The following is a 16,567-nucleotide window of genomic DNA, read 5'->3' as shown; positions in this document are numbered from 1 at the left end:
ATACTTCCTACACTTTTATAAGGTTATGTATTGGTTTATATTTAATATTACTTTAAATTGGTTCATATGTGGATTTTTAAGGTTCTAAAATATAATGAGCTATAATTGAGTGCTTTTACTAAAATTTGAGACAACAAGCTAAAATATATTATTTTTACAATTTACAAAGTTTGAGATGTTAAGTAAAAGTTTAAACAAAATTGGTATTGTTTAAAAGTTAGTTATATAAATACACAAATTTTTAATATCATTTAATATATAATAATAACAACTGCATTCAATGATTAAATGCATTACTTTGATTTTAAATGTAGGCCATGTGATTTCATATTTCAAAAGAAGAAACTTACAAGTAAATCAAATTGGCTAGGAAAGGGTCCACTAATGAGCTAAGCCCACGAGAACTTTGCATATTAACCGACTTGGACTTGGATTTATTTAAATATGCTATAACCTATGAGAAAAGGGGGTGGACGGCGGAGGAGAACCCTACTTTTGTTAGGCTGAGGGGTGTGGGGGGCTCTAACGGGGGCGCGAGTGGGGGCTCCAGCCAATAATATTGTGACGTGTGGCAGAGAGAGAAACTGGATAAGATGGGTGTTGGAGCCCCCGCTGGAGCCCCTGGCCCTGGTGTGGAGGGGCGCGAGCAGGGGCTTCAGCGGATTTTTTTTTTTATTTTTTTATAAATATATTCAAAAAACGTATTATTAAAAAAACTCATAAATTATTAAAAAAAACACACATTTTTTTTAAAATTCAAATTACAAAAAAAACATACTAAAAATTAAACAAACAATAATACTTAATAATAACACTAATCTAATACTTTTTTGAAGTTGTGGTAATTGATTTATATGAAATTGGTTATATATAGGAAGAAAAAACTTTTTTTTTTATTAAATTATGAGCCCAACGGCTCAATTAAATGATCCAACGGCTATGTCACGTCTCCCAATGCTCCTTTACGCCACCTTTCTCCCGCGACCCACCTTGCGCCCGCCTAGTTTTCCGCGCTCGCTCCCCTCTCGCGCCCCTCTCGCGCCTCGGTGGTGTGGTGCTCGCGCCTGGGGGCGCGAGCGGAGGGGCTCTCGCGCCCCCGCTGAAGCCCCACACCCCTCAGCCTTAGAGGAGGCGCTAATGAAGGAGAAAAAGGGAGAAAAAGCCTTTGGTTCGAGTAGAGAGTGTCTAGGTTTAATACCAACTCATCCAAACATCATTATTATTTGGTTCGAATTTATTGTTTTCGTCATGAATTTATTATTTGAACCTTATTTGTTTGTTTTGTTCATGAGTATGGTTGTTGGCTAAACCCTTAAACTGCCTAGGTTATGATAAACTTTTGTTGACGTTGTATTTTAGTTTGGATTTTGTTTTTGTTATGGTTTATGATTAAGTAAGAGGTTTCTTGTTATTTATTAGATGCATATGTGTGCTTAGGATTGTTTGGTGAATTTTATTGTTTCACAGTTTCCTTGGTGATTGTTTCATAAAATAGGATTCTGTTAGGTCATATACTGTGTGTTTTTGACTAGTTTATGGTTGATATGCATTAAAGCTATAGAAACAATATTAATAAATCAAATAGGCCTAAGTGTGCTGCTAATCTAAATAGCTGAGATGTGATAGATTATATGATAAGTCTTGGTTGTTTAAGATTGCTAGATTTAGTTCTTCGTAAGGAGTCTGTTTAGGTTTGATTTTTCAGCCTTGTTTATCTAGTCGAGTGAATACTTTAAACTACCTTTGATTTCCGCGCTGTAAGGTAGGATTTCTTATAGAGGTACTTATCATAAAATAAATTAGCGACCGTAAGTAAGTCTAATTAAATTAGTATTTTTAAGAACTTAATAGAAATCCATAGGTGTCTTCTTGAGAATGGTCAGGGGTCCTGTTTGGGTTTTATTTAAGTGAATAATTTAATATCCTAGTTCCATAAGTTAGCATTTTCCAACTATTTTATAATTGATGCATTAGGGATTCTAGCCTAGGTGGTTGTTTGTCATCATTTGAATTAAGTCTAGGTTTAAGTCGTCTTAAGTTTTAGTGATTAATATAAAATTAGTATTTTAGTAAAACCCCCAACATAATATAAATAAATAGTCGTGTCAGTTAGTTGAGTCTAATTAGCTAGTTTACGTAACTAAAAGAGTCTTGTGGGTTCGATATCTGGACTTACTTAGTTGTACTAGAGTCGACTGGTTCATTTGTCGGTTAGTAGTTTTAGTTAAGTTAAGAGTCTAGAATTATTACTTAGTGTATAGATTAATGTAATTTTAGTTAATAATTTTAAAACTACTCTTAGCACATCAATGAATATAATTTAATATAATATGAATATAATATAATATAATACACATTGGGAACGTACCTGTGCAACGGGTCCCTAATGGCGAAGACCTTGGCCTTCGTGGCCCTAGCCCCAACCCCGAACGGCTCATCGCTGATCGCGCTCCACCAGCCCTGCAGGTCGTCGTTGTGTGTGCTCTCCGTATAAATTGGATGTCGTGCATCCGCCTCCGTGTATATGCCGAGAGCCACGGCAAACTCCTCCATGGAGAGGTGGATATTGTGCCCGAACATGCGAAAATAAATCTCTGCACGTGTAGTATCGGCACCTGCCATCTTCATCTGAATCTCCGCCGTACCCGACGAGCGCTGCCTGAAAAAATATAATATAATATAATATAGTAATAAAAGAAAATAATCTGGACACATTGCATTCTAAGGTTAATCCTCACTATTAAATTCCCGTCCAAATCACTTCTTTTCTATTTATGGAAAAAAAATATATTAGTTCTAAATATAGTATTGATTGTGAATTCAGTATTAATTGGTTAATCTCCATTGATTGAATTATAAAAGAGTAAAGTGTCATTTTCGTCTTTATGTTTTGGCAAATAATGCGAATTTAGTCCAAAAAATTTATTTTTTGTATATGGACCCTCCACGTTTCCTAATTCTTGCCAACTACATCCAAATCACTAAACTCATTAAATTTAATCGTTAAGTCAGGGCTAAACATGTCTTTTCACTATTTATTTATTATATGAGTAAAGTGCCAAAATCATCGCTGAGGTTTGGTCATATTTGCGAATTTCGTCCAAAAATATTATTTTCGCAAGTAGACCCTCGATTTTTCCCAACCGTTGCCAATCCATCCAAATTGTTAACTCGGTCTAAATTCAACGTTAACTAATGGGTGTTACTGTACTTTTACATATTTGTTTACATTTTTATTATTATTACGCTGGGCTAAACCCCTTATATGACTAAAAATAAAGAAGAATAAACAAATGGATAATATATTGGATTCAAACATAGGAATCGTGAAATGCTATATATGTTAGGGATGAGCAAAATCGGTACCGATTGGTACCGTCGGTACCGAATCGGTACCAAGGTTTCGAGTTTTCAGGACCAGTACGGTACGGTACCGGTATATCCCGAATTTTACCTCAAATATCGGTACCGTGTCAGTACCGAACCAAACATTTCGGTACCGGTACCAAACGTTTGCGATTTTCGGGATCGGAATTTTCGGTACCGGTACTGAAAGTCCAGGGACTAAAAATGAAAAATCTGAAAATTCTATTCCTTCGTGCGACGCGAAGGAATTGGATAGCAACTTCGCGAAGTAGCGATGAGGTAACTGTGTCAACGAACGACACGTGGCAACACGTCATAGGACATGTGGCATGCCTAGTTGTCAAATCATCAAACCTATTGGTCTACTTCGTGCGACACGAAGGATACTTCGCGCTACACGAAAGACAAAAGAAACCTGATGTGGTTTCTTAGCCGTTCGCGCGACGCGAAGAAACTCTTTTTCTGCCTATAAATAGGCAACTATGGGATGAAACCCTACTCACTTCTCACACTCTCATTACCTTGAAATTCTTGCCTCGATCCCAACACTGTGATGTTTGTATCTTGAAGTACGTGCAAAGAAAAGAAGTGTTGTTCGTTTATTCCTTCGATTACCTACCGACAAGTAGAAGTGCTACCCGCATTAAGCCTAGGGATTTCTTATAATCAAGCGATACAAGGTCCGAGGTAACAAGAAAGTGCAAATCAGTGAGAAACACTGAACAAGAACAAAGGTGAATGCGCTCAAACTTTTATACCTCTTTGAATGAGTCTTAGAAACATGGGATTATGTATCCCTAAAACTTTATAAACAAAGGTAATTGTTGGCCCTCAGGCTATCATATACGTTTGTCTGGATCCTTAAATATGTGGGTAGACAGTGGGCACACCGCACCACACTTGCTAATGCCTGCGTCACGTTAGGTCGGACCTAAGTAACGTCCGAGAGGGGATTATCTTGTGTATATTGGTAGTTGCTAAGTCCTCGACGTTGCAGTGTCGCTGAGTGGTTTTGAGTAGAATTGGATGTTTATAATAGTACGTAGTTCAGACTTTCAGAACTTGATAATTTCCTAAGCCACGTTGGGCCAAGGCCTACGATGTCTTGAGGGAATAATTGAGTATCAAAATGTTTTGTGTCAACGTGTTCACCAGCATGTGTTGTTGACGTGTTTTATAAACTGTTTTACAGGTAATGAAGAATAGGTGTTTGGAGATGATGGATAGCCGTTAGACGATCTGATGGCTCAGTTGATGTTTTATTATTAAAGTCATGTAAATTATGGTTTCTTAACTTCAAACACTTTTGTACCGACAACCGGGTGTTTTATCTCCCGTATTTTAAATATAATAATATTTTAACCAAGTCTTCCGCTTTACCACCTTAAACTCTGATATATTTACAAAAACAGGTACCAACTTGTGGTCACACGCCTAGGACCCAGATTGGGGTGTGACATTTATATACAAAACGTCGTATTTTTATTCATTATTTGCATGATTATAGCCTTATTGTTAAATTTCAAAATTTTGAAAGTCATAAAAACAACATTTACCTTATAGTATTTACTTTTACAAAAATATTCCTTCCTTAGGTGTGTTCCGGATGAAGACACCATTTTCTTCACTCAACAGGAATAAGGTAAATATTGATGAGGTTATCATTGTGTATCACGCTTTAGGCCTATCATGCTTTAGGCGTGATATAGACTTATTACCAATATGCGGAGCACCGCAATTGGTATTTGTGACTTGGTCACTCTTTCAAGACCAATGAATACGTTGGTAATTAATTCAATAATATTTAAAAATGAATTATCCTATAAAACTTTGATTCACATCTTTTAGTTTGAGGATCAAACTGATATAAAGATAATTCATTTCAACTGCTTTTTATCTCTCTATAATGTTGGGTATGTTGATTTATTCATATGAAAATTTTAAAATTGAGTCGTAAGTAGATTTCTTGTAAATGAGTCTAATTTCTTAATATTCATGGTTAGTTATATATAACCGACATATATAGTCAACCTCTTTTGAGTTCCCATGTTTGTGTGTCGTGGTGGAGCAGCACTACAACATATAGTACACAACATAAAAAACTTGGATGGAAAATACTTGGTTCTTGATAAAAAAAAAACGTTTATAATGGCGAGAAAAAACAATAACTTGTAGGCTTTGATATGAATTATTATTGCAACTTGTACAAAACATGTTCCCAAATACAAACATAAAATTTTGCTCTTATAATCATGAATTGGTTTTTCAATCACTTGTATATAATTGGTAATTGTCTCAACAAAAGAAAATTCGTGTATTAACATAAATTATGGAGTTTTCATTAATCATTTGGGAATTAAATTCATCGTTGTTACCAAATTTGATATGCTAATGTGGAATAATGCGCTTGCTAATTTACTAGCTAAGCCACATATCACGTAAACTTCAAGTTGCGAATTTGATAACCATTTAGATGATGCATCTATCTAACTTAATGCTAAACGGTACATATCCTATAATCATTTCTAGAAAATTTAGGCATTTCACATCTTATTTTAGGTAGTATATCATTAATTTCCACTTAGAGCAATAACTGCATGGTTAGTTATCAAGAATAGTCTTCTAGGTCTTCCACGTATGTCACATCACCAATGAGTCGGGATGTCTTAACCAGTCATGTCCATATATTAAATATCCATGATCTATGAACTTTTGGTTTATGATCATATATACTTATTTTCACCCATATTTGTTTAATAAGAGCATTCTCAAACTGTTTTTCTTCCTTATCTCTATAATTACACTAAAAAACACTGCATTTCTCTCTCCTATTCAATTAAATAATATTTTCTATACATTTATCATTACAGTTTTCTCTCTCCTCTACTCACAACTAATCAAACAAATATTTAAAATAAATAGGGGAAACAATGTTTCCCTAAATGTTTCCCCAAATTTAAAAAAAATCACTACATTTCTCTCTCCACCATATAGTTTACACTCACAATCACTCACAACCTCACCCTATAATTTACAAATTTCCCTCACATAATTATAAGGGATGGGATGAGAATGCTTTAAGTCAGGTTTTATTCAAGATTTGCTCATAAATATCTTCTCATCATACAACTATAATTGATATAAATTTTTAATCAAGTTATACTCATTTATCTTTCTAAAATCTTTTAATTTTATGTAAGTCCATAATGAGCTCTAAAAGTATAATACATGTTGTGTCATTTATTTACATTAAATTATTTCAATAATTTAGTGGATCTTTTACCATAATCGAAACATGTATTTAATAGTTTTCGAGTGGGGGCGCGAGTGGGGGCTCCAGCCAATAATATTGTGACGTGTGGCAGAGAGAGAAACTTGATAAGATGGGTGTTGGTTGTGGTGCTCGCGCCCCTGGCCCTGGTGTGGAGGGGCGCGAGAGGGGGCGCGAGCGGTTTTTATTTTTTTATAAATGTATTAAAAAAACGTATTATTAAAAAAACTCATAAATTATTTAAAAAAACACACATTAATTAAAAAAACACATTAATATCTAAAAAGAACACCTTGTGTGCAATACAATATACAAAAGAAATAATTAAACAAAACACAAATACACAGCAGAAAGACTATAAACTCACAATATACAAAAGAAATATTTAAGCAAGACAGACAAAAAAAAAGAGTATGAACTCACAGAGGCATTTCAACAAACACTTGGTGTGCAAATAAAAAACATGTAATAATAATAATAATAATAAACATCATCAATATTCGTAATCTGTTACCGACCCAGAAGAGAAAAAGTAAAGTAGAAGCTTCAGTTCTTTATGGAAATAGGCTCTTCACGCATTTCCAAAATCCTTCACGCCAATTTCCAGCCGCGATCACCCTTGCGCCCGCCTCTTTTTCCGTGCTCGCGCCCCTCTCGCGCCCCTCTCGTGCCTCGGTGGTGTGGTGCTCGCGCCCCGGGGCGCGAGCGGATGGGCTCACGCGCCCCCTGTCGCGCTCCACACCCCTCAGCCTTATCAAGAATAGTCTTCTAGGTCTTCCACGTATGTCACATCACCAATGAGTCGGGATGTCTTAACCAGTCATGTCCATATATTAAATATCCATGATCTATGAACTTTTGGTTTATGATCATATATACTTATTTTCACCCATATTTGTTTAATAAGAGCATTCTCAAGCTGTTCTTCTTCCTTATCTCTATAATTACACTAAAAAACACTGCATTTCTCTCTCCTATTCAATTAAATAATATTTTCTATACCTTTATCATTACAGTTTTCTCTCTCCTCTACTCACAACTAATCAAACAAATATTTAAAATAAATAGGGGAAACAATATTTCCCTAAATGTTTCCCCAAATTTACAAAAAATCACTACATTTCTCTCTCCACCATATAGTTTACACTCACAATCACTCACAACCTCACCCTATAATTTACAAATTTCCATCACATAATTATAGGGGATGGGATGGGATGGGATGAGAATGCTCTAAGTCAGGTTTTATTCAAGATTTGCTCATAAATATCTTCTCATCATACAACTATAATTGATATAAATTTTTAATCGAGTTATACTCATTTATCTTTCTAAAATCTTTTAATTTTATGTAAGTCCATAATGAGCTCTAAAAGTATAATACATGGTGTGTCATTTATTTACATTAAATTATTTCAATAATTTAGTGGATCTTTTACCATAAACGAAACATGTATTTAATAGTTTTCGAGATAAATCATAAAACACAACTTTTTCAAACAATTATCCTTTTTAATCACAAAACATCTAAGGGTTTTAAGCATTGTTGTTGAGACTGGACCGGACCGGCCGGTCGAACTGGTCTGACCGGGATTCGGTCCACCAACCGGTCCGGTTCTATATATTTGCTCGGCTGCAAGGGAGCCGGCCAGTCCGAACCAATTTGACCGGTCGGACCGGAAAACCGGACCGGTTGAACAGGTTTTCAATAAAAAAAAAATTTTTTTTTTTGAAAAATCATATTTCAAGCATGACCTGTCTTTTTTGACCGAATTTGTTCGGCCGGTCTGATCGATTCAACCGGTTGAACCGATGAACCGGTTGGCTGTCCGGTTTGATATCCAGTCCGGTTACGTAAACATTGGTTCTAAGATCAAGTGTTAACATTTTATCATTTGTTCGTACCAACCCCACTGTCTCTACTTGTTGCATCCGAAAAAGATACCAACAAATGTAAAATAAAAAAAATAAAAAAAATAAAAAGAATGAGACCAACTAGACTATCAGTCAACCAATCAACTGTTGACATCCTACAATTAAACAAATAAAAGAAAGTTAAAGTAAGACTACAGTTATCCCAATTTACTTTTCACTATCTTGGGAAACTGAGTTTCACTCTCTCACAGCTCTTGTAATTATAAAGAAAACCCTAGCAGCATTTAAAGATAACCCGAAAAAGAAAGACAATAAAAAAAGCAACCATCACTTCTCAGATAACAATCAAAATCTACCCATTTTAAGAAAACCTAGAGATATCATAATACCCTAAATTCCAATGGATGCATACTCTGAAACCAATAACAGTACTATCAACAGTACTCACCAAGATTTCAGCACCACCGTTGCATCTGGCAGTTCCTCCAGTTCTCCGGCGGTGGTAGCCACTACCCCGAGCCGCTACGAAAACCAGAAACGTCGAGACTGGAACACCTTCTGTCAGTACCTGAGGAACCACCATCCACCACTCTTTATCTCACAATGCAGTGGTGCAAATGTGCTTGAATTCCTTTGTTACCTAGACCAGTTTGGAAAGACTAAGGTTCACACCATGATATGTCCGTTTTACGGACACCCGAATCCACCTGCCCCTTGTCCTTGTCCACTCAGACAAGCTTGGGGCAGTCTGGATGCCCTGATAGGCCGCCTTAGAGCGGCCTATGAAGAGAACGGCGGTGCCCCAGAGGTTAACCCTTTTGGGGCACGAGCAGTGAAGCTTTACCTTCGTGAGATCCGTGATTTGCAATCAAAAGCAAGAGGGATTAGCTATGAGAAGAAGAAACGAAAACGTGTGGCGCAACAACAAAATGATAATACTTAAATTTCAAGAAATAAAATCATGTTGGATCAAGGTATGAACTAATTTTTTGTTTGCTTTTTAATTTTATTTCTGGATCTTATTATCTTTGATTTTATGTTAAATTAAAAAGAGTACTCAAGGGTACTACAAAGCTTGCTATGGTACTTCAGATCAAGGATTATTGCTAGTTTTAATTGGTTTTCATTTGGGTATGATCTGGATATTTTATATGAACAATGAAGACTATGAAGAATATGAATATTCCTATTGTTAATACTATTATTTTCTGTTTAGTGTGATTTACTAATTGACTTCTACTCTTCTAGTCACAAACTTAAATATATATACCAAATTGCAATATATGAACGATGGTTTAACTCAAATTGATTTGGCCAAATTCTAAACCATTATATATACTAGCTATGCATTGTTTATTTAAAACTGGAGCTTCCTCAATAAGCAACTAGCTAGCTTTTGTTTAATATATGTCTAATATAAAGATACAATATATGACTATTTGCAACAAAGAAACTGGCACATCAATTTTGTGTAACGGCAGCAACAATATAAACCGGAGTTAGAATTAAAGTACATGAACTTGAGCAGCATTAGTCATTATTTTTTGAACTCTTCTAGTTAATTACCGAATAAATGGTAATTGTATTCTTTTACTAACTGAGATACTTAATCAAGATTTTGAAGTTAATGGTTCTATAAACTTTAAAAGTTGATATTGGCAATACTTTTTGGTCACCATTTTACCGAAAAGGAAATGCCAATACTAAATCGTGTGTTTGTTTCACATGCAACAAATTAGTAAAAATCTTTAACCATCTAATTATATCAATCATTTTTGTTTGTTTCACATGCAAACAAGTTAGTTGGAATTCATATAGTTATATATAAATTGGAGATTACATAAAATAAATAATTTGTACAAGATTTGGACAATAATATTTGTGTTTCTATAAAGAACAGTTTTCAGTAAGGCTGAGGGGTGTGGGGGGCGCGAGAGGGGGCGTGAGTGGGGGCGCCAGCCAATAATATTGTGACGTGTGGCAGAGAGAGAAACTTGATAAGATGGGTGTTGGTAGTGGTGATAGCGCCCCGGGCCATGGTGTGGAGGGGCGCGAGAGGGGGCGCGAGCGGTTTATTTTTTTATTTTTTTATAAATGTATTAAAAAAACGTATTATTAAAAAAACAAGAAATTATTTAAAAAAACACACATTAATTAAAAAAACACATTAATATGTAAAAAAAAAATTAAAGTACTAAAGAAAAACATTATTCTTATTATTCGGCTTCTTCTTCGATCAACCTCTTCCGGATACGTTCCTTTTGTTTTTCCATCAGCATTTGGTCGACCGGATTTAGGTGGCTGAAGTCTCTTGCAAGGAAGTCCAAATCTCTCATTCTTTTTTTTTCCTTTTTGTCAATAGAGACCACCTCCATGGTTTTGTTGAATTTATTGAGGGATTCAACAAGATCGTTGATGTTTACGGCTTCCCCCTCAGCCGGTTTTTTCCCCCCTGGCGTCCCTTCCCAATGGCCGCCTCCTCGGCGGTGAAGACGTTTCCTCCCCCGCAACGTTTAGGTCGAATCCAACCCGGCAATCCGACCCGGCGGAAGTGCTGTACGCTCCAGACGAACTAGTTTTAGTCCGTTTCGGCCCTACTTCCGCATCAACGTCCGGCGCCACCAGCTCAACCCACTTAGAACACCTTCTCAACCTCTCCCACACCTTTACATCGTCCCACGTCTTCACCGTCCCATACCTCCGCAGGCACTCCTGCCTCCACTCTTCGACAGTGAAATTATAAACCGCCAAATCGTCACTGCCACTTGGTCTCATACGACCGGCGTTCCTGTTGAACAGATTAGTAAACAAGCCGACAAATTTTCTGATTTCGGTCCACCGACCCGAAATCATATCGGCGTTCCGCTCTGTACTCCCAACGAGCGAATAGAACGTCTCCCTAACCTTTGTCCAAAAGACCTTGCTCTTTTGGTAGTCCGCTGCAAAATGCATAAATAAATTTGTATGTCATTTAACTTTTTTATTTAACTTTTTTATTAAAAATCATTTTTAAAAACGTTAAAACAATTACCGCAACGCCGATCCTCAGAAGTGACTATCCAAGCCCGACACAGGGCTTCCTTCTCATCCGATGACCACGGAGTGATTTTCCGTTTCGACCTTCCGGTCGAAGCCGAACCCGACCCGTCCGTTGTAATTTGTTTTTTCCGGTGGACGCGTCTTCTTTGTCCCGCAGCTTCACCTTCTGGTTCTTGTGTCTCCGGAACTACAAAGTTAGGAGACGGTTGTATGTTGGATGGTTGAAAGCCGGATGGTTGTTGCGACGCCGGATAAAACATCGCTTGGTCCGGTGCCGACCATAAATCGTCATAACTGTAATCTGATTCTAGGTTTGGGTACCAATTTCCAGCCATGTTTTTAAAAAAAGGTTTGGAAGATGGGGTGATTTTGGGTTTTGGGTGTGGTATGTGATATTGGTATGTGATATTGGTGTTGGTTTGGGTTTGATATAGGTTGAATAGAGAGAAAAATCGTGTTTGATTTTGTGTTGATATTGGTATGTTATTATATAGAGTAGGAAAATTTTTTTTTTTAATAAAAAACAAGCCCAACGGCTCTTTTCACGCATTCCCAGACCTCCTTCACGCTCCCCCCAGCCGCTAGCCCACCCGCGCCTGCCTCTTTTTCCGCGCTCGCGCCCCTTTCGCGCCCCTCTCGCGCCTCGGTGGTGTGGTCCTCGCGCCCCGGGGCGCGACCGCCTCGCCACTTGCGCCCTTTCTCGCGCTCCGCACCCCTCAGCCTAATGTTAAAAAGATGTTAGGTTCCAAGGAGCCACTTCTTTTGATATTCTAGCGTTCTATGCTATGTTATTCAAAGTACATTCTATGCCATCGTATGTTCACTATGCCAAAAATGTAAAGAATAATATGAAAAACAAAACATATAATTGAAGCCATTAGCTTTATCGAAATAGCTTCTCTATCCCTTAAGGTAAAGGTAAGGTTAATATGTCACCGTCACACCCAGCCTCCCACCCATATGCAAGTTTGTAGGCTTGACAAAAATCAATATTTTTTTTATTCATGTTTGTAACTATATAAAAAGTGATTACAAAAAATATATATTTATATATGAAGAGACATCCCATCACAGGGTACAATGAACCAGTGGCTTTTAGTGTCAAGCGTCAACATACATAATGGGACAAGTCACGGCTAGAAAGAGCACGTCCTCTGAGACGACATGACACATGAATATTCTTGGCGAGGGAAGATGTCTTGCCATTTTTAAGCATAAAGCAACCTTGATCGACCATAGTTTTGGTGGTTCTTCCAGTACTAAGCAAGATATATATTTGTTAAGGAAAGGCACTGTTCCTTATAAATATTATAATCACAATATAATATAAACATGTTATCCAAATACTAATTATAACTATTTATATATTCATAAACCACATCTAAAAGAGAAGCATGTTGGTTGTGTTGGGTTTCAACGGTGGTCCGAGACAAAAACGGTTAAACTATTTGAACCCGTTTTATATGTTAAGTGTCGTTTTGATAAATATTAATCCATATTAATATGTATATGTAAACGAACAACAAAAACGCAGCGGATATTAAACTAATTAAAACGAACCAAAAACCGAAACCCGAACCTGGATCCGATTACAAACGATACGAGTACGAATAAACATAAATAAATCAACCATAGGGTGTTTGTCGATATACATCGGTATGAAACCGGGACGATACACCGCGAGTTAACGAGATGCACTAGAAAAGGGGACACAATCAACGGCCAAAAGTTGATTCGGCGGCGGCGGCGCTTGGTGGTGGCGGCGGCGGAGCTCCGTCAGTGTGTACGGCTCAGATCTGGAGGCTTTAAGCAACGAGGTACGCCAATAGTCAACAGCAGCAGCTAACAAGGGCTTCTAATCACCTAATGGACCTCACCGGAAAACCGATGGTCGCCGGAGAAGACGAACCAGTCGCCGGAAAACCGTAAATAGGGTTTTAATCACACCGGGGCTAATAGGGAGCTGCGGTGGTGACTAGAGAACGATATTAGAGGTTGTGTATGTGTGTTTGGTGGCCGGAATGGCTTCTCCGGAAAACCGGTCACCGGAATTGCGGCGCCGGAATAGTGTAGCTGCTAGGGTTTTATGGTTTTCAAAAGGTTTTTATAAATAGTAAATGAGTTATCTATTTATAGTGTACATTTTAGGGTTTAACAATTAAACCAATTTGGGCTTAAGCCTTTTAACGAATATCCAGTCCGCGTAATCGATTGTGTCGGGCCTAATTAATTAATATTTAAAGTAGGCCATAATCTCGTTACCCCCGGTGTAACTCTATCCGGGTCACTTTCGGGTCGGTCACGTTGACTTGACCCAAAACGTCCATAAAACCCAACAGTCTCCCACTTGGACGTATTTGGGTCAGGTATCACAACGATGACAGCCAGAGGCGTTCTAGCTACACATAGCTGTCCCCAACCGAATATGACATTTTAAATCCATAACCAAAGTATCTTGGAATACCTTATTGCAAGATAATGAATTTATAGTAATCGTTGTCATCTATCATTTCTGTATAAGACATTAATTGAACAATGAGACATGGATCAAATCAATCTCATATAGTGTTTAATTATTTTAGTTCTCGATATAGAGTCAAAGTGGTCCATTCAAACACACAGTAAGTTTGGGTGAGGCCTCACACTTTACCAGTTTGAATCATCGAGGGCGTCAATATGTCTAACTGTTACATTTAAATGTAAGAGTACAGAATCCCATTTTGACTACATATAACTCCCACTGAACTCCAGAACATTCCCAACCAATGCCTTTATGGCTGGCAGTTACGCAACAGCGGTTGACATGATCAAAGAATATTCATCGGTAAACGAAAGTTCTAATATGTATCTCAGGTCTAAGGATACTAAATGAGCATACTATTATCAAGACATCTTATGATCAAGATCCATGAAGATGACTTGATGCGAGTTACATCCAACGTCATTCATAATGAGGTCTGTGAGTTTGGAAGTCAACTGCTTGAGTCCAAAGTCAGAATAGTCTTAATTCAGAATCGCTCCCACGAGTCTGATCGACTACGGATAATTTAGAATACAATATTCATGGATTAAACGTATTAAAATGAACACAGTTGTATTATTCAACGTTTGCATTTAACCATTAAATCAAAAGTGAACATAAAAGTACAACTGATTAAACGTTCATACATCCAAACACTAAATCAAAATAAATCACTAGCTAGTCTAAGCCCGATAGCATCTCTATGCTGATCATGTTTGTCCTGAGTCATTGGCTTAGTGAACGGGTCAGCTAGATTTTGATCTGTGTCTACTTTGCTTATCACGATGTCACCTCGTTCCAATATTTCCCGAATAAGATGAAACTTCCTTAGAATGTGCTTGGTTCTGTGATGAGACCTTGGCTCTTTGGCTTGAGCAATAGCACCTGTGTTATCACAGAATATCTCGATTGGTTTGTGATACTCGGAACCACATCGAGATCGGTAATAAACTTCTTCATCCAAGCAGCCTCCTTAGCAGCATCAGATGCGGCTATATATTCAGATTCGGTGGTAGAATCCGCCACGACACTCTGCTTGGAGCTCTTCCAATAAATAGGTCCTCCATTAAGAGTGAAAACGAAACCCGACTGTGAGCGAGAATCATCTCGGTCAGTTTGGAAGCTAGCATCAGTGTAACACTTTACAGTGAGCTCCTCTTCCACTCCCCCAAACACCAAGAACATGTCTTTGGTCCTATTCAAGTACATTAGAATGTTCTTCACAGCAGTCCAATGGGCAATGCCAGTTGAAAACGACTGGTCATGCTCAAGGCATACGAGACGTCAGGTCTAGTACATAACATAGCATACATGATAGAGCCAACCGCAGAAGCATATGGAATTGCTTGCATACGTTTAGATTCAATGTCCGTTGCCGGAGATTGCGATTTGCTCAACATGGTTCCCTTAGTCATTGGAACAGCTCATTTCTTGGAGTTTTCCATTGAGAAACGTGCCATTACTTTGTCTATGTAAGTACTTTGACTTAGCCCTAGAATCCGCTTAGATCTATCTCTATAGATCTTTATTCCCAGAATATAAGTGGCTTCTCCAAGATCTTTCATTGCAAAACAAGATTCCAACCATTTCTTAACTTGCTTAATCATAGGAATGTCGTTTCCAATGATTAGTATATCATCCACATACAAGATGAGGAATGATATAGTGCTCCCACCAGCCTTTCTGTAAACACAAGGTTCATCTTCGTTTTTGACAAAACCAAACTCTTTGATTTTCTCGTCAAAGTGAAGATTCCAGCTTCGAGATGCCTGCCTAAGTCCATAAATGGACTTGTTCAATTTACAAACCTTATTAGGATATTTTGGATCGACAAAACCTTCAGGCTGAACCATATAGACATCTTCAGAAAGATGTCCATTAAGGAAAGCGGTTTTGACATCCATTTGCCATATCTCATAATCATAGTATGCAACAATGGCAAGCAATATCCTAATTGACTTAGTCATAGCAACGGGCGAAAAGGTTTCATCATAGTCAACACCTTGAGTTTGAGTAAAACTTTTCGCAACTAGCCGTGCCTTATAGGTTTGCACATTTCCATGCATGTCGGTTTTTCTCTTGAAAATCCATTTGCTCCCTACTGCCCGACTATCGGGGGGTAGCTCAACCAAGTTCCAAACTTGGTTATCATGCATAGATTGCATCTCAGCGTTCATGGCATCTTGCCATTTCTTGGATTCTGGATCCAAGATGGCAGACTTGTAGTTAGTACGCTCGTCCCCAGATTCGGCTACTAATAAGACTTCGGGACCATTTAGATGACATAAGTATCAAGAATTTGGTACGGGAGTCCTACTACTTCTGCGAACGCATGTGTTCACGTCTGATGTATCAGCAAAAACAACTTGTTGATCAGACTCTCCAACTTCCTCAGCAGTTGGTTGTGGTTCTTGAATTTCTTCAAGATCGACAATGTTACTTCTAGTTCCTTGACTAAGAAATTCTTCTTCAAGGAAGTAGCCCTTCCTCCTGAC

General features: G+C 37.7%; 1 protein-coding gene across 1 annotated transcript; it reads left to right on the top strand.

Annotated features, from left to right (window-relative positions):
* The first annotated feature begins 8,760 nt into the window (after positions 1–8,760).
* Positions 8,761–9,587, top strand: LOC143602239 (protein LIGHT-DEPENDENT SHORT HYPOCOTYLS 3-like). The gene has a single exon (XM_077079421.1). It carries the CDS (start codon positions 8,913–8,915, stop codon positions 9,453–9,455), a length of 543 nt encoding a protein of 180 aa, XP_076935536.1. The 5' UTR covers positions 8,761–8,912; the 3' UTR covers positions 9,456–9,587.
* Positions 9,588–16,567: the final 6,980 nt, after the last annotated feature.

This window comes from Bidens hawaiensis, unplaced genomic scaffold (assembly GCF_021521415.1).
Source record: "Bidens hawaiensis isolate Kalapana, Puna unplaced genomic scaffold, B.hawaiensis_p1.1 tig00058167_1, whole genome shotgun sequence".
In the NCBI taxonomy this organism is placed as follows: domain Eukaryota; kingdom Viridiplantae; phylum Streptophyta; class Magnoliopsida; order Asterales; family Asteraceae; genus Bidens; species Bidens hawaiensis.
This window is presented reverse-complemented; position numbering and strand designations above follow the sequence as displayed.

Bases quoted from the DNA above. Each gene is read 5' to 3' on its own strand.
- LOC143602239 (XM_077079421.1), top strand. From the start codon at position 8,913: ATGGATGCATACTCTGAAACCAATAACAGTACTATCAACAGTACTCAC.